The sequence below is a fragment of the Rhineura floridana genome, chromosome 3 (genome assembly GCF_030035675.1).
Source record: "Rhineura floridana isolate rRhiFlo1 chromosome 3, rRhiFlo1.hap2, whole genome shotgun sequence".
Taxonomy (NCBI): domain Eukaryota; kingdom Metazoa; phylum Chordata; class Lepidosauria; order Squamata; family Rhineuridae; genus Rhineura; species Rhineura floridana.
This window is the reverse complement of record NC_084482.1, coordinates 161,051,549-161,078,556: the sequence shown is the minus strand read 5'-3', so window position 1 is coordinate 161,078,556 and position 27,008 is coordinate 161,051,549. Positions and strand designations below refer to the sequence as shown.

The following is a 27,008-nucleotide window of genomic DNA, read 5'->3' as shown; positions in this document are numbered from 1 at the left end:
TTCAAGGCAGCAGACACAGCCATTACAGGAATGTCCTGACTTGTATTGGATGATAATTGCTCACTTGCTTCCCCCTGCCCCACAATAGATTTGAGCTTGGCAAATCTTATAATCCTGCCAGTTTGTCAGTGTTCTTTATGAATGTAACTGATCCACTTTAGAGAAAACAAACTGTTTCATTAAGGATGTTAACGAGTGCCAAATGCAATTTAATGCAGCTTTTACAACAGGGATCCTGCTTTGTTTATATTTATGCATAAACACTTGCTAGCTATCCTCAGAAAGACCCCTTTTCTCCCTCTCCAAGTTGTATCTGACAGTGTTGAGCTGAGCCAGAAAGCAAGGCTCTGTTTATCTTTGATGCCTCGGGGTGATTCTGTAGTAGAAAGGAGATTATTATTGTAGATGCTTGCAAAGACTGTTTTGTCCAGACAGTGTGACAACATTGAAGATGAATGGTGAAAGGATCTTGAAACCAGCTTCAGTCATTACATACTGATTACAACAAACCTCTTAATATCCTGCTTATTTTGCCCTTCTGACACAATGAATAGTTGGACTAGCCATAGTTTCCAGGCAAGCAATAGATTTTTTAATCTTATTTTTTGCCTTCTAATTTGAAATGCGTGGCTAGTGAGACCGCTGGGAGGGCCCCCACATTCTTTCTGCTAAACATCAACGAGTGGCATCTTGAGGCAGGGACAGTACCATGCAGTTAGCTGCTTGACTAGCTAATCGTGCCTTGCATGGGTCCAGAATGCTGATATGTGTTTTGCTGGTACATCTAAACAATACTGCGTCTGTGTTGGAATTGCTTGTTAATATTTGTTTAACTTGTTTTTTAAAAAGATGTTATTAAAGCTTTTAAAAAATGTTTTTAAAGATGTTTTGTTTTAACATACTAAATTCTGTTTTTATGATGTTTTAAAGCATTTTTAGTGCTTCTGTTTGCTGCCCTGGGCTCCTACTGGGAGAAAGGGTGGGAAAAAAATTACTTACTACTACTACTACTACTATTATTATTATTATTATTATTATTATTATTATTACTACATTAAATTTATATACCGCCCCATAGCTGAAGCTCTCTGGGCGGTTTACAACATAATAATCAATATACAATATATAATGTACAATTCATATTTGGTATAATTAAAAGGAAAAACAACTCAACAATGTACATTACATAACAGAATAAGTAAAACAAACTGAACATAACAAGTATAAAAATATCTAAAAATATTCTCCAATGTCCCATTCTGCTTCTCCCCACCTAACCCCATCTTCTGTTACCAATAGCACTATAAACATTTCTTCCATTGTCGTCTTTCTCCAAGACAACCCCAAGACGACTCCAAGTGCGTCGCTAACGCGCGTGCCGAGACACTGCCTCAGGCAGCTCTTCCCTTTCATATACCTGGAGCAGAAGACAAAAAATGAAGGCAGAATAGGCAAATGGCAACAGCTGCAATAGCACCCAGAGTCCTTCCAAACACAAATGTTATAAACAATACGCCCTAGTCCCTTTTAGGGTCCTAGTGGCTGAGGATTCGCTCCCAAATACTCACCCAATAGAGCTCAAGAACGAACGAAACAAGATGGAGGATAGAGTATATTTATTTCTAACACGTGCACGTGGAGAAGGGCCAAGCCAGTTCTGACAAACTCTGCTGTGCTGGCCTTTTTATAAGCTTTGTTTTACTAATTATTCATGCATCAATTTCATCATATCTACATCATAACCACATCATTAATCCATGCCCATTTCCTCCTAGTAACCATATTAGGAGATTGTTTTTCACACTTGTTATGTTCATATTGACCTTGTACATGTGCAACATAGTTTGCAACATAGTCTGATACTTTCTTCGACACAGGTGCATTTGCAATTAAAAGCCTGTGAGAATACAGTTATCTATTTTGCAGACACAGCTTTAAACAAACAATGATTCTACAATTCAGCAAATTAGCATTTACACACACACACACACAAGTAAATTAACTGTCAGCATTTTAGCACAAGCAATGTGATTCTCAATACATTTCTACTATGAATTCAAAACAGCAAAACAGGCCTAATACTCCTTTTTACTTTGACTATGCAAAGAAAGCTTAATTGAACAAAATATGTTTTTAATTCAAACAGTCAAACAAACAGAATTCAGTGTCACACAAACACACACACACAATCAAATAAATAAATAAAATGCTGGCCCAGGCTGTTTCTGCACTTGGCATTTACTGGCCCCACTTTTGTTCATTCACTTTTTGTGGTGCATCTATGTGATTCTGTGATGAAGGCATGATTCCTTCATGTTTTCCCCATTCATCTTCTGGCATTCTTTTGCTCAAAAAAAGTCTGCTGTTCTGAACACAATGGAACACCTGTACAATTTCTCCAGGTGTAGATGATCTGTTGCACAGCTATTCTGGCTGATTATTATCTGTATAGAGTGTTCTAACCATTTCCTTCTTTATGAGCCATCTTTCCTTTCTAGGAATCTGCACGTATTACCCCGTTCCAAACATCATTGTCTTTATATCTGTTTCTTCTCTTCCCCTTAGATTACAGTGAGGGTAATTATGGCTAGGGATACAACAAGGGGAGAGGAGGGATTATTTTAACTCTTCTCCCACATATACAAACACCATGGTCCCAGTGAAAATTGTCTGCCACCACATAACATTTGGAGCTGAGGGTAGGGGGTCTACCCATCTGCTGCAGAATATTATTTGGATTCCAGAAGTCTGGTAGCAGAGCTGCATTTCCACTTTCTGCTTAAAGTAGAACAACAATTGGGTACTGCTGAAACAGTCCATAAATGGAAGCACTCCCGATCTCCCCCTGTCTGTACACCTGCCTGTCCAGAAAGGTATCCTGTAAAAATGTGAAGTAGCCTTTTCTCTTCGCTACTGCTCACGGGTACTGGCTCGAATATTACTAGCCCATCTCACAGGACACATCTAGTGAATTAAACACTAAAAGATTCTCTGTGTTGCATGTTGGCCAGCTCTACTGGCAGAAGGGCATAATTTTTTAAACGTGTGCTTTACTTGACTTCCAAGATTGTTGGGCATAATATTGCTCAAATATTCTACTTGTTCTATGCCATTGCTGTGCTTCTAAAACATCCTTATTCTCAGCCTTGTTTTTGTGTTTGCTTGCTTGCTTTTAACTGCAACCCTTCTTTAAAGACTTTTTAGACTTCCTTATATAACAGTACCTTCTTAAAGCAGCTTACAAACATAATACGTTATATCTGATCCCCAGCGCTATATCTACTTGAAACTTGGAAATTCCAAAACCCACCTTAGACCAACCAAAGTGTTGTAAAACAGTGTGGAAGTTTTTGAGTTCTCCAGAACTCTTAATCAGCCTAGATGGGAAACAAAACAATAATAAATATTTAGTATAAACTATAGATATACTTGTTTTGCAAACTGTTGAGGATGAGTGGGGCATGCACAACATTAATAAATATGTCTTCTGGAAGCCACTTTGCTCAAGAGACTAGGATCGTTGTCTATGAAGCTTTGCAGCTGAAGGTACCTTGCCTGGCTCATGCATATGGTGCCTTTTAGCTACACTTGGAAACCCTGAGCTCCAGCTGCATTGCACTGATTGCCAGACAAAATATCTTGGCCCTATATGGGACTGCTGTGATGTGGTTGAGATTTTTATACTAAGGAGTGAGATCCATCCACTTTCTAGAAGCTGAGCAGCAATAAGTACTACTAAATAACTTCCTGAAAGAAGTGTGTGTGAGACAAAAATAGTGGCAGCTGCTACTATGAGTGATTCTGAAGGGACTAGAAACAGTTTTTAAGCAAAAGGGTGTAACTATGCTTTACTATTACTTAACTTTATTTTCTAATACAGGAGAACTGCTTTAAAAAGCAACTCAAATTAATCTATAAACATTTTCTAACTTCAGACGAGTGGGATAACTATAGTTGTATCTTGTCCTTTGGAGAAAAAACTCACAGTACTGATAAGGCAGTCACAGTGATGAACCTTTTAGGTATGTTTATTATACAGCCATGCGGGTGGCTGTATCTATAGCCAGTGGGGTTTTTTCACATTCTGCAATGTTAAAGTGAAAATACCCTCCATGCCATTCTGATGCTTCCCGTAAGCTCACTTCGAAATAAAACCTTACAAAACTTAGTCCTAACCTCAGAAACGCTTGCTTAACAACACTCTCAATTTTCATGGCAATACACAAAACAGAGAGAATCGAGAGTTCAAAATGTAAAAAAAGAGAGAGAAAACTCTGTCAGCGTTCTCATAATCTGTTGAACTTAATTAAAAATCAGCCACGTTCACAGAGTACCTGTAATCCTATTACTGACCTTGCCCCATATTCTGACCTTCATCTTCTGCACTTTAAAAGTTAAAAAAATGCCTTGCTGATTTTGAATTAATTTAAGAAATTTTGCATCGAACTTAATGATAGTGTCGGGCATGCTCAGTAAGAACCAGCTGTCAGTGTTCTAAAAGCCACACTCACAGCTGCTTGGCTTGCCTAATCGGGGCCACACCCACACCCGAATTTGATTTCACTTGAGACAGTCATAGCTTCCCCCAAAGAATTCTGGGAAGCGTGTTTGTGAAGGGTGCTGAGAGGAGACTCCTATTGCACTGACAGAGCTCCAGTGGACAGACTGGTTTAACAGTCAGTTGCTCTGATTCAACGTCTATGACGGGTACAGGGCATCTCCTGGCAACTCTTAGCACCCTTCACTAACTACACTTCCCAGGATTCTTTGAGAGAAAGGCCTGGTGTGGATGTGGCCTGGCACAGCTTTGGTTTAAATTTCGGTGGAAGGCTACATGTGCCTACTGTAGAATAAAAAGGTGGGGGAAACCCTGAAAAGCACTGATACTGTTCACAATGTTTTCCTTTTGGAAAGGAAAGGGACTTCCCCTCTGCCCAGTGCCCCTCTCCCAGATCAGTGTTGGACAACGACATGGGAGACCAGGGTTCAAATCCCCACTCAACCATGAAGCTCACCGGGTGACCTTGGGCCAGTCACTGCCTCTCAGCGTCACAGGAAGGCAATGGTAAAACTACCTTTGAATACCGTTTGCCTTATTCATAGGGCCGCCATAAGTCGGGATCGACTTGAAGGCAGTCCATTTCCAAACATGATTGCACAGAAATAAATCCCATTGAACTCAAAAAGTATGCAACTCATCAAACCCACCCTCCCTTCTCCTCCCTCCGATCACCTGCCTCTGGCCCCTCCCCCTCCCCATGGTCAGTTTTACCTATCTTAAGCTTGATTGCATGGGAGTAAAACCACTGAACTCAATAAGCACGCAAATGATCAGACCTGCACTCCCCTGCCTCTTCCTTTGCCCCTCCCCCTCCAATCCCTTCCCTCCTCCTCCTTCCGCTCCCCTCCCTTTCTCCTTCCCTCTCCTCTTCCCTCCCCCTGCTCCTCCCCCATGGTCAGTTTACCTATCCTAATAATTATTACATAGGAGTAAATCCCACTGAACTCAATAAGCATGCAAATGATCAACCCATTCTCAGCAAGTTTGCACAGGATCCCATTTCTTACCTCCCGGATTAAACAGAGAAATTCTCTAATATGCAAAAAACCTTGTGGTTTAAGAATGCACCTATAGCCCACAGATATTTCTATCAAATTTGTAGGGCAGTACAATATCTCAGAGAGGAGGTCAGGTGTCCTGCTCCCCTGGTGCATTCACTATAGCTGCCCAATTTCCCTGCTTTTTAAAGTATGATAGAAATATTAGTGGGCTATAGGTACGTTCTGAAACCGCAAGGTTTTTTCCTATGAGTGAATATTTGTAAAAGGACTAGCAGGATGCATAGGAAGCTGCCTTATTTAAGGTCAGACCCCTTGCCTCCTGAGCCAGTACTGTCCACTTTGACATCCAAACTATTCATTACTTTAGCTTTGCCCTTGAGTGCAGAGTGTCTTTTTCTCACACCCACGCACATACCAATTGCCAGTGTGAGGAGCCTGATCCCAATGTGGGGAAATAAGTAATTTGTTAGGCACCTGCCCTTGGGTTCTGCCAAGGATTAGGTGCCTGCACAGCCCATGTGGATTCATACTAGCGATCTAAGTGATCAGCATGGGCTTGTGTTGCTGGCATGTGTGTTGTGTCTAAGAGTGGCCTCACAGTAAAACATTTTGGCTTGTACCTCTCCTTACAATTGTGAATGTGTTTCCTCATGCCATTCAGGTACCTGTGCAGCTCAAGTAAGCTATGATATGGCTTGCAGTGTTGTCTGAATGAAGGCCAGAAACCTTATCACTTGAGGCTTGTTTTCAAACAAGTCACAGTCCAGATCAAGATGACATGACAAGCCATGTGATAGTTAGTTTGAGTGATGTGGATGAATAGGCATGTTCATGATTAAACTATGGTTTAAGACAGACTTAGATTTATCATGGCATGCAAGCCAGGCCAGTAAATGCTTGTGTTAGTCTGATACTAATGTATCATGTGAGGAGTACTCTTGGCCAAGCTAGATATGATGCTACTTGAATGAATGCTACAGAAATTATGCATGTGAAGTAGCAGCAAGGGAAGCCTTCACTGGGGCCAAGCAGCCCTGTGCAAGTAGGAGGAATAATGTATGTTCAATTATATTAGATGTGCTGCAGCTTAGTTTCAGTAGGGATGAGAACTAGGGGGCTGAAGCAAAGATCCAAAAAATGTGTAATTTGAAGGAAGCAAAGAATGGTATCATCATGAACTTGCTATTCTGGGAGGGAGTTCAAGACAGGGAAGAAGGAAGGGTAGAGCCATTTGAGGAGGCAGGATTTTTTGGACTGGCCGAGGGTGGTAGAGCTTGCGAAGTGAAGGTCATCTGCAAGTGTATATTTGGGAAATGAGATCAGAAATTTAAGGGGGCGGGGAGACCATGAGGGTCCTATTTTAAAGCATGGATGAGGTACTTGTGCTGGATCCAGAAATGGACAGGAAAGCATTGTATGGGTTTAAAACTGTTGCCAAGGTATGATTGCCCAAGACATCCTTTTGGGGGGGATATTTTCCCAAGGCTACATTTTCCTTCCCTTCTATTCTCTTGGCAGGATAGGAGCAGGCAGGCTGGCTTGCAATGTTGGTGTTGTTTTTTAACTAGAACTCCAAGGTTGACTAACCAGAGACCTGGGTAAAAGATGTAAGCCCAGAACAAACAATCAAAAATTAAACGAACTCGGGTGTTTGTTTTGAGCACTAGAACTAAACAGAGCTCGCAGCCCTTCAACACAAAAAAACAGTCCTGGTTACTCCAAGTTCTCTTCCTTTCCACAATAAAATTAAGGAGATGTCATTTTGTTACAAAATTGGGAGTTGGAAATCCTTGTTCTACTGCAAATCACCCAGAGAGCTACCAGTAGATCCAAATCTGCTTTCTACCCACCTTTACTGTAAGGGCGAGGGCAGGGATGCTCAAGCACTCCGGCAAGAGTGTTACATTTGCTGTGCAGGTGCACCTATGCAGTCCTGACTTCACCACTACGCTGACCAGTGCCATCTAGGTGAGTGTCAGGAGGGTGGCTCTGCAGCTCCACCATATCACATGGGGAGCTACTGCTATAGAGAACTAATTTTAAATTATTCTCCTGTGCCTTTCTTTGTATTTTATGGCAAAGCCCTCATGGTATATCTGCAGGATTTTTGAGGAAGGACAGTGGATCAGTCAGTATAATTTCCCCTGGAATAAATATTTGTTTTAGGAATGCATTCTATTGAACTCACTAGCCACCATTTGCATGAGGTATGTGTCTGGGAGATCTTGGCAGTTGGCAGGATTAGAGATTGTGTCTGGCAGCACCTTCAAGTCATTCATCAGCAGAATACTCCATTGGATTTATGCATACTTTCAAGATCATGACTAGTAACCAGTTTTGAACCCATTTCAAGTCAAATGCTTAATACTGGGAAGAAAGTATCAATTCATTCAGATCCCCATAAGGATGGAGTAACTTGCTCTGAGGAGTCCTTGTTGGCTGCAGTTAGTACATGTGTTCAGCAGCGGGAGGTGCCAGAGTTCAGAATACTTGGTTGATTTGCCTGTAACTCTATCTGCTTGGCCATTTTTTTTTTAAAGAGAACTCTGTTTTGTGCAGATCACTATTGTTCTTAATCCTGCTTCTGAAAGTGCCAGCCAATTCTGGATTTGCTGTGCTAGCAACTAAGCACTATGGATTCAAAGTACTAACAGCTGCATCACAACACAGCACCACAGGCCAAGGTGTTTATACCTAGGGCTCAAAAACAATGCCAAAAGGTATGTTGAGGCTAGTTGTGTTCACTTGAAGGCTGTTTTGACAAGCAATACTTAACACTGGCTTTTTTTCTTTTCGCATTCCCCACATGCAAGTAGGAACATAGGAAGCCGTTTTCCACCAAGTCAGGCTGGTGGTCTGCCTGACACTGACTGGCAGTGGCTCTCCAGGGTTTCAGTCAGAGGTCTTTCCCAGCCCTGCCTGGAGACATCAAGGACTGAACCTGGTTCTGCAGGCAAAGCACATGCTCTACCACTGAGCAACGGCCACTTCCCTATCAGATGACAAACCTACACTGACTAGACTAGTCTTGCCCAACTACCTTCCAGATGTTTTGGACTGCAATTCCCTTCATCCCTGATCATTGGCCATCTTGGCTGAGGATGATGGGAGTTGGACAGCAGCTCTAGGGCACCAGGTTGTAGGAGGTTGGATTAGACAGCATTGTAGTTTTCAAAATTCTCTTTTGCTCTCTACACCATACCATACTTTTTGGAAGACAAGAGTTTAACCATGTTAATTTCATACAGCAAATGTAGCTTTCATAGACTAGAACTGATTTCATCAGATGCTTGTTGTTGGACTTCATGCATCTGAGGAAGGTTCTAGTGTTGGAACACCTCTCCCGATATGAACCTACCCAGACCCTTAGCTCTTCTTCTGAGGCCTTTCTCCAGGTACCTTCTCTGAGGGATGCTTGAAGGTTGGTGACAAGAGACCAACTTCACTGACATCTTTTCACTGCCAGGTAAAGGCTTACTTTTTTTCCTACGCATTTCATAGACTGAGAGGAATTTGTTGTTGTTGTTACCATGCTGCCAAAGCTTCCTGTGGCTGTATGGGGGTTGCTGTAGTTTTATTTATTTTTTTATGGCATGATGTATATATTTTTGTTTTTAACAATATTGCAAGACACTTGGAGACCTTTAGGTAATAAGCAACTAAGAAATCTAATGAATAATGTTGCACAAACTTTTGTGCATTAAGATTTTGTCTTTGTGAGCAATAGATTCCTGCTAAATATTTATAGATAGGATGTAGAATTAATATAGCTGTGGCTGCAATCGTAAGCATACTTACTAGCAGCCTTAACCATCTTCAAAACTATTCCTTTGGTGCAGATAGATTTGCTAAGTTAGAGATGGAATAATAGCTCTTGTCAGAGGGACTGCTCTGTGTGCGTGTGCATGTACACTGACCTTACTTCAGTCTTTCATTATAATAATGTTGCCTTCTGTTGCACTCCCAGGCAGTTTACAAAAAAATAAAACATTAAAAATGTAAATACCACCCCCCTAAAAGTTACAAAATCTCAAGAACAGAGTTGACAGGATTATAGTTGCCACTAAAAGGATTGGGGAGAGATTAAAAAGTTCTTTATCTGGTGCTAAAAGGACAAAAGGCCTCATGACAAAAGGCCCCAAGTGAATCTCTGGGAAAGCTCTTGTGATGGCTGCCCGCTTCACCTACAGATGGTGGAGATACCCATAGGAGGTCCTCTGATGAGGTTTTCGATGTGTGGAGCTGGGTGGTCCTTCAAGTACTCTGGCCTAAGATGTGAAGCACTTCTAAAGCCAGTGGAATTGGCACAGCACTAGTGCAAAAAACAGCTGTTATTTTATTTACTGCAGTTTCTGAGCAGTCTTCAAAGGCAGCCCCAGGTATAGTTCATTACAACAGCTAATCCGGAGTTTCCCAAAGCATGGATCACTTAAAGCCAAGCTGTCTGTGCCCTAACATTCCAGCCTATGCTGGTGAATGTTGCTTTGTGCTAGAGAAGCAACTTGTTCAAGGAACACCCCCATTTTTTAATTGCAAAATCCATTTGGCCAGAAGGCAAAAATGGGACAAAAGCAACAGATGTATATACCACAAGAGGAGACAGCTTTCAACTCTCAGCTGTGTCCAGCTTTAGAATTGTGCCTGTGATTGACAACTGAGGTTGCAAACCACCCCCAGATCAGCCTTTCCTAGAACAAATTGTGTTGACCTTCTTCTCTTGTGAAGCCAATCACCACTATGTTGTCAAATACCACTTTAAATATGAATGTCTAAGAAAAGATCTTAAAAATAAATGTTATCTCTTGTCTGGATAAGTAGAGCTTATTTTTCTTCTGTTTTATCCACCAGACACTCAGACGTCTAAATTTATCTAGCAGGATTATGCATTTTTACAGGCATCTTTTATTTTCAGTCTGTGAAACTGCACCTCATATTTCACTACAACATTCTTGCAAGCAACACTTTTATATGGGTGGAGCTGGAGAAACTCAAACCAGGATAACAATCCCAGGCTTTTTCCTTATTTATCTCCTGAAATGTGCTTTTCCTGTACCTAATTTGTCTTTTCAGTCACTCCCTCTTTTCCCAAAGCATGCCAGCAACTATTATGAGATTTTGGAACACAAACTAAAGAGACCCATATTTCTGGATAGAAGGCTCTGTAAAACACCCTAAATACAGGCAAAGTCCTGCCGATATGAAGAATCAGTTTAGGCAGGCATATTACAAGTAATGTTCTGTAATCTAAGAGTTGTAATTGTTGCCAGCTTCTTAGCCAGCCTCTCTAGCTAGGCTTTTTGTGCAGACATTAGAAGGAGTTAAATAGTTATTAGAAGCTGCTTCTGATTTCAGCAGATGAAGCTTTTGTCAAAGGCACAAGGGCAAACCAGTTTTGTTTTCTGTTCAGTTGGCAGCCCTAAGCTAGAGGACCGTAAAATCCTGGGAATGGCTTATCAAACATGGTGCCAGGGTCAGTACATCCTTGCATGAAAATTAAGCATATGCTCATTTCCAATGGGCAAATGCAAACTTCCTAGAAACCAGGTATGGGTCCAAGTTTAAAAAATGTAATACCAAAAGAATAAATCAGAATTTGAAGAAGGATGAGCTTCTTTCACTTATATCATATGCTAAATACAGTTCATGCTAAACACAAACATTCCCACTAACGCTAATGCCTACACAGTCTTTCTGGGTGCACACTTGTATTCAGCCGTGTGTACAGGGAAAGCAGGGTTAAAACTGTATATAATGAGGGTTATATCAAACGTAACACTAAGGCTGCAATCCAATATGTGTCTACTCACAAGTAAGCTCCACTGGGTTCAATGGGACTTACTCCCAGGTAAGTATGTATTGGATTGCAGCCTAAGTTACGATCCTATCAGTGCAAGGATTGCTACTAAAGAAACAGGACTCCCCCCTCTCTTCCCACATGTGCCCCCTAAATCTGTTCTAGGGGTTCCCCCAACTCTCTGGAGGAGATGAGGAGAAGCCCTGTTCTGCTAGTGGTAATCCTTGCACTGATGGCATATATTAGTTGGCTACTGCCTGATGAGTATTCATAGACCACCTCTGGCTTCTGCCAAAGCATTAAAAGCACTGCAGTCGTGCTGACTCAGAAGATACTAATGGACTTTATCCAGAGCTTGGAAGATTACTTTTAAAAAGTAATAAATTACAGTTACAATTACTTGGCCCCAAAAAGTAGTAATTACCGTTACAATTACAATTGCTCTGAAAGTAACTGATTACTTTACTTTTTCTCAAAAGTAATCACTACAATTACATTTCAGTTACTTTAAAAAAAAAACTCCTACAAGGTGCTGGCCTTGGCTGCTGCACATCTAAGAAGCCTAAAACAATATTAAAAATAAACACACACACACAGGGGGTAGTAGAATAAAAAAAATTATCCATAAGATTAACATAATGGCATAACAGAATCTCACATCCCCCTAAGCAATGAAGATACCCCAACACTTGAAATCAAATTTTACACTTGAAATGCTTTTATAATATGTTTCTGTTATGTCTCAAAAGAACAAGATGCTCAAAGAGCATGTCAGACAAGGAATGTCTTTTTACAGTCATTACATTGCCACCAGTACTGAACAGGTGTTCTACTGCGGCGCTTGAAGGCATGCCTGTGTTGTGCTGCAAAAAACACTGCAGCACACGTGGAAAGCCATGGAGTGATGACACTTTCCTGCTGGGAGACCTCAGGTACCTCACCAGTTCCTCCTCAGCAGTGTCCACTGCTGACTTCTTGCCCTGGGGCAGAAAGTTAAAGAAGTCATCTTCTAAGTCATCTCCTTCCTGGTCTTTATCTGAAGACTGATCACTGTCCTCATTAAGTACACCCATCTTTATTTCAGCTTTCAACAAGGCTTCCATTGTGTATCTAAGAAAGAGAGGATATGTTAACACATATATGTTAGGAAACCATCATCTGCTCTTCATTTCCTGATGCTTGTCATGTCCCCTGGTTCAGGTCCAGCCTGAGCCTGTGGATGATGACATGGAAGGTAGGAAGGTGACCAAGTCACCACACTCATGGGGCGGGCAGCACAGCAGACCCTTAAGGATTACCTGCAGCAACCCAAGGTTGTGATGAGGAGCCCCAGGAAGAAAAGGCCCAGCCCCTGCCTACCACCTTAAGCCCTCTGATGCCTCCCTTGAGACAACATTTCCCTTGGAGTAATCCACCCAAAGGGCTTCCCTAATGTTCTTACTTGTTGGTATGGGTGGTGGCCTGACACGATTGCAGCCAATCTAGTTTGAAGCGAGGGTGTAGGCAGGCTGCCAGAAGAAGCCTCTTGTCCTCCCAGATAGCTGCAAACTGCTTTCTTAGGGCTTCGCGCACACCTCTCAGCAGCTGAAAACAGTATGTGTACCTCTCAGGTTTGTTTTCCAGTCCTTCTAACTTGCGGTCCAGATTGCAGAGCGTTGGTAGCAAATACCCCATGAACATGCCGTTCTCCCGTTGCAGGATATCTAGGGACTGGGCTAGTGGCTCCATAATCTCTGTGTATTCCTGTACCACTTCAATCTCAGCAGCTGTGATCCTGGACAAGGAGCAGCGGTCCATTATGGCATGCATTTTTAGTGGCACAGTTGACAGGAGCTCATGTAGTTGCTTCAACGCATCAAAGGTGGAATTCCACCTGGTCTTATTCGGTACCTTCAGATACACACCACATTGCACATGGATATACTCAGCAGTCTGGGCTGACTGGTTCTGCTTGGACCACAACTTGCTGCACTTTCCCATCAAGGAATGAAACTGTTTCTTGAAAGGACCAAGAAGACTACTTTTGGAGGAGTCAGAAAGCATGGCCTCTATGTCTTGTGTTGCCACAAGGTTGAGGGTGTGGCTAGCACATCTCTGGTGTGGTGGTAAAACAAAATCCTCTCCTGAGTCTGCAGCTTCTTCCTCTGCCTCAGGTCCTGTGTCCAGGATCTCACAGATAGGCACAAACTCCACCTCAGCCTCCTCCTCCTCCTGGTTATCACCATCATCGTCACTGGTGCCTGCAGCTTCCACTGGTTCTTTGGCCATGAAAACTCTGAACGCTTTCACAAAGTTGGAGCCATTGTCTGTAGTAGTGCACATAACTTTGTTGTGGATCCTGTACTGCACATGTACATCATGCAGTGCTTTTGAAAGGACATCGTATGTATGGCGCCCCTTCAGACGCTTACAAGCCAAGGCCCCGACCTCACGTTTCAGGGTAGTTGGGTTGATCCAGTGGGCTGTTACCCCAAAGTAACTCTTCTTGCCATTGGTCCAACAATCTGCAGTGGTTGCTATATATGCCACAGCACCCATTCGGTTTGCAAGAGTTTCTCTCATGTGACATGCTCTCTTCTCAATTCTGTCTCTCAGAGTCTTGGCACGTATGATGGTGAGATCTTTGGGGAGTCCAATGCGAACCAGATTAATGAATGATGGTTTGTCCACAGTCTGAAGTGGTAATGTCTCCTCTACAATGAAATCAATGATTCTCCTGTCGAGATTGCTCTGGGTGACAGGCTCCCTGCCAGATCCCCACCTCTCAAGGGTTGTCTGCTGCTGCTTCAGCATTTTGGGAGGAAGGGTGTCATGCATTGGTTCAGGAAGGCCATGTCTCCTTGCCTTTACTGCTTCTTCAATTGCTCTCAGCTTCTCAGGGTGTGCCCTCTGAGGAAGAAGAACAAAGCATGAATCCAAGAAAAAATGGAAGAGGAACTTCACAATTTAAACATAAATAGACAATGGACACTCTTTGAGGACCAGCATGACAAAGGCTTACCTCAAAATGTTTCTTCACATTGGATGAGGAGGAAACAGCTGATCTCAGATTTTTGATCCTTGGAAGGCAGTAATTGCATCGTACAACAACATTTTTCCCACTCTGGCTCACAAATGTACAAGCTTTCTCAAAGCCAAACCATGGTACTTGCTGTTCTGCAGATGGGGCTGTGGGCAACTGGCACTGCTTCATGCCCTCCTTCTCCTCATGCACAGGGCCTCCTTTCTGAACCTCACTTTCTAGTTTTGCCTCCTCAGGATCAACAAGCTGTGACTCAATTGGCCGCACTAACTGACTGCTGCTCTCAGCAGCAAAACCTGCAACAGGCGTCTCTGTAATAAACAAGAGATAATGCTCCTATGTGGGTGAACTTCAGCTGTGATGTGCCCCCATCTCTTCCCCATGCTGCAAGATGCCCCAGTCAGAGTGGAAGTAAGCAGGTCGATAGCACAATTAAAAGAGATCCTATTTGCATCATTTTTGCTCACTGAATAACCCTGCCTGGGCCAGTCTAACCTACTATCTCACAGGGTTGTTGTGAGAACAAAATGAGACTAGGGTTCAAATCCCCACATAGCCATGAAGCTCACTGGGTGACCTTGGGCCAGTCACTGCCTGTATGATGTATGTAAAGTATTTTTTCTTTCCCTTTTCATTTTTATTAATATTTTAGTACTACTGCTAAAGTTCTGATGAAAGAATAAAGCATTCATTAGCCAAATTCAAATGATTAGATCACATAAATTCCACTGAAGTTGGAGTTTTTGCCATAGAAAATGAAAAAAACATATAACCTATGATAGCCCAATGGACAATCAGAACTAATATAAAACCCAATTGCTTCTCATTTGCAAATCTTGCAAGATCTAAGGTAACTCTAGATCATGTGAGTTCAGGTGATGCATGTTATGTACATTTGTATAGATATTAGCAGAGATTGTCAACAGTCTATCTCTCTCTGGGACTGGGAATCTCTCTCTCACAGAACATCAGTTTGAGAGCTGGGGGACTGAGAGGAGGAGCTGCAAGGACCCTACTTCTCACCTCATCTCTGCCAAGAACAAAAAAATCAGCCTTAAGCCATTTATTATACGCCTAATGATTTATTATTATTATTATTATTATTATTACTGAGACAGTTTTTGTCCCACATACAATTCAGTCTTGTGATTAAACAGGACAAAAATACAAATAAAAAGAAAGATGGAGTTCAAATAAATATACAATAAAAAGCTAGCCGGCATTTTAAAATGCAGGAGTGCTCTGTCTGGATAAATACAGCACACAGGTATGCATAGGAACAAGGGGGAGAGTTCAAAAAGGGGGGGAAGGGTAGGCCGAAGTTTCAGAAGTGCCTTGTGATTGATGGGGGGGCGGCAGCAAGGCAAGGAGAGGCAGTGGGAGGGGCAGAAGGGGCCGCAGGGGGGTGGGGGGGCAAAAATGCCACGGGGGCGGAAGGGGCCGCGGGGGGGCGCGTGCACACTCACACACAAATCATCGTCACTCACCTCCACAGCTCTTCGCCATTCTGCTGCTGCCTTCTCCTCCGTTGTCCTTGCCCTGGCTTTTTCCTCCGGCGTCCATTTTTTCCTCTCAGACGCTAGCAGGCCCTGCCTATTCACCTCTTCCCTTGTGCCTCCTAACACAGATCACGAGGGAAGAGAGAGTCTGTGCAGAGGTCCAATCAGTGTGAGGCACATGTCTTGTGTTAACCAATCACAGCCAGGAGCTGACTTCCCCTTGTTCCCGCCCCCAAGTAACGTCCAACCTAATGTGGAAACGTTAAAGTTGCAGCTGAAAAGTAGGGAAATTACTAGTCGTTCCGTTACTTGCCAAATGTAATGGAATTACCCACTCGTTATTTAAAATTGTAACTAATTACAAGTAACTCGTTAAAAATAACGAGTTACTTCCAAGCTCTGACTTTATCATCCCAAAACAGGCTGGGCATCAGAAGAAAATTGCCAGTTCTATGGTACCTATTTAGATTTGATGGTAAACAGTGGTGTACATTTCTATTCATTCCACATGACATGCTAAAGAAGGCAGCATTGTAAAGGAGGAGATGAGAATGAAAGGAAAATGGAGCATAAATATAATTTGTTGCTGTGGCATCAAAGCCAAACTGGAACAGTGGGTGGCCTGGCATTCCCTGATGGGGATCAGCTCACATAACTGATAACATATGAGGAAACAGAGTAGGGCAGCCTCCCCATCCCACAGCCCATGTGTTTGAAAGCTCTGAAGCAGGGAGCATGCTGCATATGTGCATGTTCTTCAAATGATTTGGAACCCTGCACAATCAGGGTTCTAAATTTCTTGGGGAGCCTATACTGTATGTGCACAGCAGGTTTCATGCTTCAGAACTTCTCTCCCAACATATGGATGGTAGAGTATGGAGCAAGCAGGGACAAAACTGGTGTGTCTTTCCCATGATCTGGTTTTATTGTGTATTTATGTAAGTTATGAATGACTTTTTTAATAAATAGCAGTATATAATTTTTTTATAAATCTATAAAATGTAATGGTAAATCACATGAGCTAGTAAAGCACCTAAATGAGGCTTGTGTGTGTGCAACATCTGTACAGAAATGCACTGTATCTTTTCCATATGCAAGCCTGTTCCCTGTACACCTCCACAAAATCATAGAATAGTAGAGTTGGAAGGGGCCTGTAAGGCCATGGAGTCCAACCCCCTGCTCAATGCAGGAATCCAACTTAAAGCATACCCGACAGGTGGCTGTCCAGCTGCCTCTTGAAGGCCTCCAGTGTTGGAGAGCCCACCATCTCCCTAGGCAATTGGTTCCACATGCAGACAAAATTCCTATAAAAAATAATATATTTTTTTTCTACTTTCAAGGGCAGACTGGCACCTCTGTGTATAATCCTTGACATGCAAAGGAATTTCTGCCAGGTCTGAGGAAATGGCTTTTGGAGCCTTGAAAAATTCCTTGGGGGTGGGAGAGAGGAACAATGACAAGGCTGATTATAAAGTCCACATTCCACGGTATTCATTTCTCTAGAATATTTCCTTTTAGGACAGCTTCACTTTTTGGCTCCTCCAGTACATTTCCCTCTCCTTTAAATACAGTGGATCGTGTTCTGAAGATTAAAGGCAGGAATTTATTATGTTTTAAGTATTATCATTGGAGCGTTTGCTCCATGTAGATTTGGAGTGTTCTTTGTTCTTCAGCTTTTTAAAGATCAATTTTAAGTTGGTATTAGGTTTTTATCGGTCATTTTTCAATAGGCTCTTGGCCTGCCCTCTTTTGAATGAACAGCAGAGCAAAACACAGAACCCTTCCCCCCTCTTCCCCCCCCATCCCCCTTTATTTCTTCTAGGACGCTTTTTATTTTTCACCATGGAAACCGTCCACAAAGTATAGCAGCAAAGATGTGGAAACTAGCCACATTCTCAAAATAACTCACAAGTACAGAGTCCGTAGGCCAATAAAATGGGCTTGGATATCAAGTCACCAGTGTATTGCGATCTCATGAATGCTCAATGATGTTTCCATGTTTATCTAGTAGGAAAGCAAGTTCTTGAATAACCAGAACTAAGATGACAGTGTGCTTCCTTTATCTTAAGCTCCTGCTAGGATATTCCAACTTTAAATGTGTTGTTTATTGTTGCATACTTTAAGCAAATATCTTATGCCAAGAAAAAGGCTTCCCAGTTCCTTACAAAGCATAAAATGAACACTGTTTGAATACTTGACTAATTCACTGACTTGATTTATCCAATTAATCTATACATTTTAGAACCAGATATATAAACTGCTTGAAAAAGGTTGAGAAAATCATTGGTCATGGTTTAGATAGCACCAATCAGCATTCTCAATGTTATGTCTCTTTTGGCATAATCCCTGTACTTTCCTTGTTGGCTGGCCGTCCTAACTGCTTCTCATTTTATGGATCTATGATCACTGACTTGCCAAGACTGACACATTCATCTGGTTACAGAGCTAAATATGATACAGGGCTTAGTCTCTGGGATCTGTTTTCAGTGCTTGAAACGAGCTATGGTGTTTTTTATTAACAGTAAATGAAGAGTACCGTCCCTTTGCTAGAGCTTTCTTACATATTTTTAGAACAGGATGAAAAGAGTGTCGAAATTGCAAAACATAATTTCCAAGAAGGTCTGGATCTCTACACATGTAACCATGTGAAGATGGGTGGCATAGTCACTACAGAATTAAACTTCAACACAAGCTACTTGCTTTAAGTCTCTGCATTCTGTAGTTATGTTTCCTTGTCTCCATGTTCAATTGGCAAAATCTATAGGGTAGGAAAACAGGAAGCTGCCTTATACTGAATCATACTTTGGTCCATCTTGCTCAATATTATCTACACTAACTGGCAGCAGTTAGTTCTCCAGGGTTTTAGGCAGTGGTTTCTCCCAGCCCTACCTGGAGATGCCAAGGAATGAACCTGGGACCTCAGGTGCACTACTCCTGACCTATGGATGGTATGCTGGAGTATATTCCATTTCTTTCCACATGTGACATGTAAACAGCAGTCTTGGATTTGGTTGCATTTAACAAATACTTTTGTGCAGTTAATATATGGTCCTAAATGAACAAAGTTTAATCCCAGAAGAGCTGGGCAACATCTCACTTGAACAAGCATATCTGCTATTTCACACTAGAGGCTGTATTTAGAACGCATGCTAGAGATTAAACAGAATCAGAACTTGGAAGGTCCGTTCAGAAGTCTTGTACTGTTCTCTTCTCAGTTGTGATCAGACCTAGAGCAGAAACATTGTATGACCAGACTGAGTGATGGATAGATGCAGCTTTCAAAATATTAACCCTTCCAAGTCCTCTCCATAAGATATAGAGGCTGCAAAGGAAGCCAGTTTTCAGAATACCACTATTCAATAATGCTATCTTCAAATATGAAAATCCCTTGGCATCTCTCTCTTTCACTATCGCTTCTCCGGAGTATTGTCCAGCAGAGCTTTTCCCAAGTGGCTTGGGGCCTGGTCCAATAGCTGATGAGGGACAATTTCAACCCTCAAAGGATATTATTGCTAAATGCTTTCAGAATAAAAGTGCTCACGTAGCATCTATGGTAAGAAAGACAAGTACAGCAGTTCAGTCTGAGGATGTATCCAAAACATTGTCTGGCCTGGGTTTGTGGCATGAATTCTGGTTGCTGCAGCCTGAGGATATAGAAATGGTGTTTGGGGGGATATGTCCTACTTCATGGCTGTTCATCCTTGTCCTTCATGGACCAATTGCATCTAAGAGACAGAGATTGCCTAGCTTCATGCTCTTCTTCTTAACTATTGCTTTTATGCTGTTTGAATTGTTGTATTTGTACACCACCCTGGAATCAGTGATGAAAATAACAGCATCTTCCTCTCTTTTCAGGTGTCAATCAGCCAGCAACCATCAGGAAGAGGTGTGCCATGTTTAAGATGCAGAGGGACATGCGTTGGCTTTGAGCCCCATTCTTGGAGGTAACACATTCAGGGCTAGATCGTAGCTTTCCACTTCTTTGTTGTTGTTCATGTTCTGACTTGGCCATTGATTAAGTGCAACTGAATGGACTAATGTCATATGTGCTATGTAGTAGAAAGACCTGCATCCATTAAGATCAGCAGTAGTTTTGTTAATGATTTCCATTGTGATTTTGCAGTTACACTGAAGTTGAATCATTTTTATCATTCATTAATTATTTTATTCATTACATTTAGTAATTGCACATATATACATTTCTTATACTTTTAAAAGATAAATCTGGGAGCCACAAAATCTTTAGGGAGCCTAGATATAGCCCATTGGTTATCTATACCTGAGCTATGGGCTTGGCAGGAACAATGCAGCAATGAGTTCTGTAGCACAGGGCTATGGAACCTTTTTGGCTCTGTACAGGCTGACAGGTGGGCAGGACAGCCCATCTGACAATCACATGACATCATTATGATGTCATATGACCAACAGGAGGGTTTTCCACCCACCTCTTAAAATCCCATGCATGGGTTTCCCAAGCGCTTGACAGCCAGATTGCTCTCGAGTGCTTGTGAACCTGCAGTGCGAGGGATGTTGCCAGCCAGTGATAGGGGCACGGGAAGCGAATGAAGCCTGCATTGTATCAGCATTGCTTGGCGGAGGAGAAGGCCCTCCTTATGCAGTTGATGTCTGCAGAAGGAGTTTTCTTCCCACCTACCCCGCACCATGGGATGCTTTGTGCAGACATTGGTTCTGAGGACTTCTTCTTCGCTGAGCAATGCCAGGAAAAAAACTGTGTCTGCTTGCTTTTGCAGTACACCCCATTCGCTGGGAAGAGGCATTCCAGTACTGACCTCGCCTCAGTTGTTCATGCTCTGGTAACTTCTAGGCTGGATTACTGTAATGCGCTCTACGTAGGGCTGCCCTTGAAGACAGTTCGGAAGCTTTCAGCTAGTGCAAAACGCAGCAGCCAGACTATTGACGAGGACCAGCCGGTCAGCACATATAACACCTGTTCTGGCCCGTTTGCACTGGCTACCTATTTGTTTCCGAGCCAGATTCAAGGTGCTGGTTTTGACCTATAAAGCCTTACACGGCGTGGGACCGCAATATCTTGTGGAACGCCTCTCCCGCTATGAACTTACCCGGTCACTTCGCTCAGCATCTAAGGCCCTCCTCCGGGTACCAACCCATCGAGAAGCCCGGAGGACAGTTACTCGATCTAGGGCCTTTTCTGTAGTGGCCCCCGAACTGTGGAACAGCCTCCCCGAAGAAGTACGCCTGGCGCCTACGCTTCTATCTTTTTGGCGCCAGGTTAAGACCTGGCTATGCTCCCAGGCATTCTAAGCGTTTATGTTATAATTTAAATTTTTATTTTTTATTTTTTTCTTTAGTTGCTGCTTGTGTTTATTGTTTGTTGTCTGATTTTATTGTTGATATTTTGTATTTTAACCTTTTTGTACACCGCCCAGAGAGCCACTCGCTATGGGCGGTCTATAAATGAAACAAATAAATAAATAAACAAATAAATAAGAGGCATTCCAGTACTGCACTGGAAGAGAAATCCCTCTCATGACTAACATCCATATAAAGCAGGCCTTTGTGGGGCAGGTGGGTAAGAGAAACCTGATGTACATCAGGTTCATTACCTGACATTAGCTCTGAGAGGGACCTCTCCTTTGCACAGCAGACCCAGGTTGTTGTTTTCTCTGATGCTTCCGTAGGCTGTGTGCATCTATTCCCAGGAAGAGAGAGGCATGTGCTCCAAACTGAGCAGGATTTAACGTCAACTGTTGAGCAGGGGCTAAATCCAGCTGCTTTGGCTATGAGTACACAGGTATCCACAACAGTGTAGAATTGAACCCCGCCCTTCCACCCATCAGCTGATGTCACATCAACTGATTGGCAGGTAGGCGTGGTTTGGATAAAATGGGCTCATGGGCCAAATTTGACCACTGGCAAGTCAACACTGTCCTGCAGGCTGGAGGTTGCCCACCCACCCACTCTTTAGTGGGATATAGGATGCCCTTTGAAGTAGGATTTGCAAATGCACCTGTAGAGGGGATGCTCACCAACTACCAATCTAGTGCTCGATCAACTGGTTCAGATTGTGGCCTTCCCCCTGCATAGACGGCCTCCTTCTGTTTAGCCATTCTGACTGGTGAGGAAAATTAGTCCTGACTTTTAGTAAGCCTTTCTTGACACCAAATTAAAACGCAGCTGAGCTGATTTTGGAATGTAGCTCTGCTGCTAAAATGAATAACATCCTCTCCTTTTGTTATCAGCTTTACTTCAGTTTTTCAGACATGCAGGATTTAGAATTTGAGTTAGTTCATCTTGAGCTTCCTGCCTTTGCACTGTTGCTCTGTTTTTTGCCTAAAGGTCAGCCTATATAATTGTGTCCCTGACTCTTTTGGCCCTTCCATTCCAGTCAAAGGACACTAGTCTTTCAGCAGTGATGTCATGTTTGAAAAATGTCACATTCCTCGAAGCCTTCCCTCCCAAGGAAACAACTTGGAAAGACTCAAGTGACCCGTTTGAATGCAAATATTCAGGCACTTTGATATATCTGTTCGGCCAGCATTTGCATAAGCTATGAGGCATGTAGTGACTCTGGTCTGTTTTGGTTTTGGTGGGAAAACATTTTCAGATGAATGTTCCAAGACACACACAAAAAAGGCAGCAACTCTTCCTGCCTATGTTTTAATCTTACTCGGTCACAGATGGCTTTTCTCCCACAAACATGACCTCTTTTTGTAGCGTGCTGGCAATGCAAGTATTGGTCAAAACTGGCACTAGAACATTCTTCCACCCATGCGTTGTATTGTCTGTCTTGTTTATGTAATATTTTTGCTGGCTTTCTCTCTCCCCCCCATATTTTTATTATTGCTTTGTAGATACCTGTGCCTGAATTCAAAGGAAATGTCAGGATTACGCTTCCAGTTCACCAGTTTGATGAAGATCTTTAAATCTGCTCTTTAGTCCCATTTGCACTATATGTTTAAAACAGTATCCTACTAGTCATGGCTTCCTCCAAAGAATCCTGGGAACTGTAGTTTACGTGTGCTGAGAGTTGTTAGGAGATCCCTATTCCCCTCACAGAACTAGAGTTCCCTGCACAGAGAGATTGACAGTTAAACTTATTGAGAATTGTGGTTTCCTAACAATTCTAAACATCCTTAAACTATGTCCCAGGATTCTTTGGGGGAAGCTATGGCTGTTTAAAGTGGTGTGGTGTGCTTTAAATGTATAGTGGAGATGGAGCCTTTCTCCTGAACTCAGGGGTGTTGTAAGGCCTGTCCCAAACTTCAGGGATTTTATATACAAAAAGTACTATCAACTGCATTCCGCTCTTCTGGATGGGGAGTCCTCTGATCATTTTGTACTCCAGCCTTCCTAAACATGGTGCCCTCCAGATGGTTTGGACTACAGCCCCACCATCCTTGTTTATTGGCCACACTGGCTGGGGCTGATGGGTATTGTAGTCCAAATCCTTTAGAAGGCAACAGTTTGAGGAAGGCTGCTCTGCTGCATTCTGCAATGAATGCTAATGACCTTAGGACTGTCTCAAACACTCAGAACAGGCACATGGGGTGGGCTAGGTTTTACTATTATTGCTTCAGATTTTTAATGTTTAATGTATTTGTACGTTTTATTTTGTACGTCACCCAGAGTGGCTGGACAACCAGCCAGATGGACGACTAATAAACTTAATAATAAATAAATAAAATGGTGCAGTTCTTGCAGGATTGTAAAGAAAGCAGATGTCAGTCATCTGTTTGGATACTCGCCATATCAAAAAGCTCCTGAATGTAGGAAAAGTTAACAAACAAAATAAAAGTTAGGAATACTTTATTGCAGGTATGTGCTAGCCCTTCATATGCAAGTATATTTTATTTCCAAGAAGGAGGATTCAAGTGTGTCATGACCACTTGGGTTTAGAAGTGGTTCAGTGCCAGGGCTCGCAGGCTAATGCCTTGTGAGAGCTGCCCTGAAGCTGATGTAGATAAGGAACGGGTGGAAAAAGCATCACATTCTTTGTGATGGGACTTTACTGTGATTGCTCTGAGACTATGGAATGGCCTCTGCAAATAAGATCCAAAGCTCAATGATAGATAGATCTATCAGCTCTTGCAACTTTTAGGAATGCAAAACCTATCCCATTTGAAAAGGCTACTGGTGGTTTTCTTGAGACTATTTGAATGGCTTCATTTATTATTTCATTAGAAGCTGCCCCAAGCCATGACGAGAAGAGATACACATTTGTTTAATAAATAAAGCAGTAATTACTACTTGCTCCCCATTAACACTGAGGTATAGTCTAAGGCAGTGCTCTTTAATCTTGGGTCCCCAGATATTTGTTGGACTACAACTCCCATCATCCTCAGACAGCTTAGCCAATGGCAGAGGGGATGGGAGTTGTAATTCAGCAAATCTGAGGACCTGAGGTTGAAGAACATTGGCTAAGGGGCTGATGCAGCCTATCCCTCCTATGTGAGGAGGTATAAATACGGATTCCAGTACCAATGGCTCCTGGGTTTTTGTGTGCGTGCTTGCGTGCGCTTGCAGGGCTGTTCTTGCCCATTCTGCATATAAGGCAGAGGCTGGATTATGTCTTTTCATTTTGACAGTAGAGAAGACAAAGGAGGAGGAAGCCAGGGGCAATGAAGGGTAACTGAGAGCAACTTCATTTATGCATTGGTCTTATTTCAGACATGTAGAGTACAGTGGAACATTGCAATACATTGTGGTTTTTAAGGTGCAGGTCTCCTCTGGCTTTTCCAACTGTTGAGACTTCCTTGAGTGTAGCTTCCTTCAGACTGCTGTGTGCAAGAAACCATAAAAGACCTAGTGCTTAATACTTGAATTACCTACAAGTGATGCCATCACTGAAAAAAAGATGAGCTTCATTTCATTTTAAAAAAATCATTTTTTTTTACTCTGTGTACCACATTTAAGATGTGGTTTCAGAAACGCTTTTAAAAGGAGCTATCTGGAATAGAGTCTCTGGGATATGGATTCCATTTGCTACAAGCAATAGTGCCCATATATCATCCTACCCACATAAAAACACATGCTCTGCTTCACCTACATTAAGGCTACTCTGAAGCCAGGAAACGCTCGTTAATAACTATGATGGTATTACCCACTGTTAAACCAACGGACCGCAATATATAAAATCTAAAAGAATATAGTCTTTGGCTTATAATCTGCAAAGCAAAGGAATATAAAACATTGAGACAGTTTGGATTCAAGTTCCTATGCCAAGTATGCTGTAAATCTGCTGCTGTCTGAGATCTCTTTTCTCTTCCCAAACACTTTAATTACTGAGGAACAATCATAGTAGTTTTCCAGTGATAGAACATGTACAAGATTCCAGGTTCAGTTCCTGACATCTCCGGTGATTTATTCCACCCTTTAACCCAAAGGTTCCTATGGTAGTGCATAACTATTAAAAAAAATCATACATCACTACAACATCAGAAAACCAACACTCGATAAAATAAATACCGAAATAGGGTATCTTAGCAGTAGGCTACCAAAGAACCCAGCCTGAGACTTGAGAAAATGGTTACCAGTCAGACTAGAGATTGTTGACCTAGATCAGGTACAGGAAGCCTCTAGTCCTAACTACACAGATCTTCAATTTGCTTGTTTGCAAGTTGTACTGCCTAACCTTTTACATACCTCTGTTACGTAGTTATTGTCTGTAAGAGGACTGAAATTTCTCATTCTGATGTGTTGACTTTCCACACTATTCATTTTCCTCTTGTGTTTAGCCTTGATAGGATCTAAAGCTTCATATCCTCCAACACATGTTAGACAAACAGGATATGCATGTAGTAATATCTGTTCTCACACCCAGTGTTACTGCCTGACTGTTGCTTCCCTCCCCGCCCCTTCCTATTAGTACAACATTTGAAGTGTGCTGTGCTGCATTCCTGTACTTTGCAATATCTGGCCCTGTCCTGATTTTAAACACCAAGAAGGTATATAGCCTGTAATCAGTTATTCAAGGTTCAGAATGCTTCTCTCCGGCATATGAAATGGCAGGCTGCATGTTAAGGGACATCTTAATATTTTTGTGTGTGCATTTCTAGAGATCTGTTTGTTGAGGGAGAAAACTCCTCAAGACTGGCAACTCCTCAAGCTGATCAGTTTTAGTGAGGTACATGAGTAGGGAGGGCGGAGTGCTGCTGCCACTTGCTGGGATAATGATTGGACAAGGTGAGATAGCAGCAAGATCAGGGGAGCTCCAGTAGCATCTGCAGGATGACATAACAACCCTGCAGCTCTCCCAACCTTGCCCCCATCTTGCCCTGCCTCATCCCTATCCTGGCACCATCAGCAGGAGAGAAAAACTGCCCCTCAGTATACACACACCCGTACTGCTGCTGCTGAGGTCAAAACTAAGAACAGTAACTTACCAGAAACACATTACAGTCACGCGTTTGTTGTAGGTGAAATAGCCTTATGCCTCTAATTATCTCCTGTCACACTTTTTCTATGCCTTTTTTCAGAGGGTATTTAGGACAAAGTTGCTTTTGTAGATTGGAATTTGTGGAAAGATGTTGAAATAGTTTTTCACATCTCTGCAGTGTTTTTCCTGAAGCCTCCACATGCTATTTTTAGTTTTAAAATACTTTTTTTCATAAATGAAATGTAATCACACTGACTCAATGTACCATGGGGAGTGTAAGATATCAGGGATCCTAAAGAGAAGGCATTTGCCCTTGTTCTGTCACGCTAGTACTCTTCCTGAATTGAACTTTGGCAAGGCCAGTTGAAAACAAGCATTCTTTTGTGGCATTAGCCAATTAGAGAAGAGCACCCACATGACTGATTTATTTGCACAACATGGGGAAGAGGGCATGATGCCAAAGTAATTATACTTGACTCGCCATCCAGCATCCTATTACACTGCATGGGGATTTATAAACTGTAATACCTTTCTCTACATCTGTGAGAGACTGGCTTCCTGATCTAATTACTTCAACACAGGTTAATAAATCCTATTCTCTGTTTGCTATCAGGTTGGGAGCTATTTAGCAAAATAATTCAAAATAGCTTCCAGTCTAAATTCCAGTCGCTTTCTTCGTATCGAGCACAGCCATTTGTCGTTAAGCTCTGGAAAGGCTCCCTAAATATTTGTTTTCTGAAAATTACTCCTCTTATATCAAAGCCTAAATCTGTT

At 42.3% G+C, this 27,008-nt stretch overlaps 1 protein-coding gene and 1 long non-coding RNA gene across 2 annotated transcripts in view; one reads left to right on the top strand and one right to left on the bottom strand.

Annotated features, from left to right (window-relative positions):
- The window catches only part of LMCD1 (LIM and cysteine rich domains 1), an 84,561-nt gene that overhangs the window by 20,921 nt on the left and 36,632 nt on the right, over nucleotides 1-27,008 (top strand). Inside the window, exon 2 of the mRNA XM_061618541.1 lies at nucleotides 19,733-19,821. Within this exon, the coding sequence (XP_061474525.1) occupies nucleotides 19,733-19,821 (89 nt within the window). The remainder of the gene's footprint in view (nucleotides 1-19,732; nucleotides 19,822-27,008) is intronic.
- On the bottom strand, nucleotides 1,042-25,626 carry LOC133380713 (uncharacterized). The gene is made up of 3 exons (XR_009761513.1): nucleotides 25,502-25,626; nucleotides 3,311-3,377; nucleotides 1,042-1,417 (listed from the first exon to the last, which is right to left on the bottom strand). It is a non-coding gene; the product is annotated as an uncharacterized LOC133380713 (long non-coding RNA).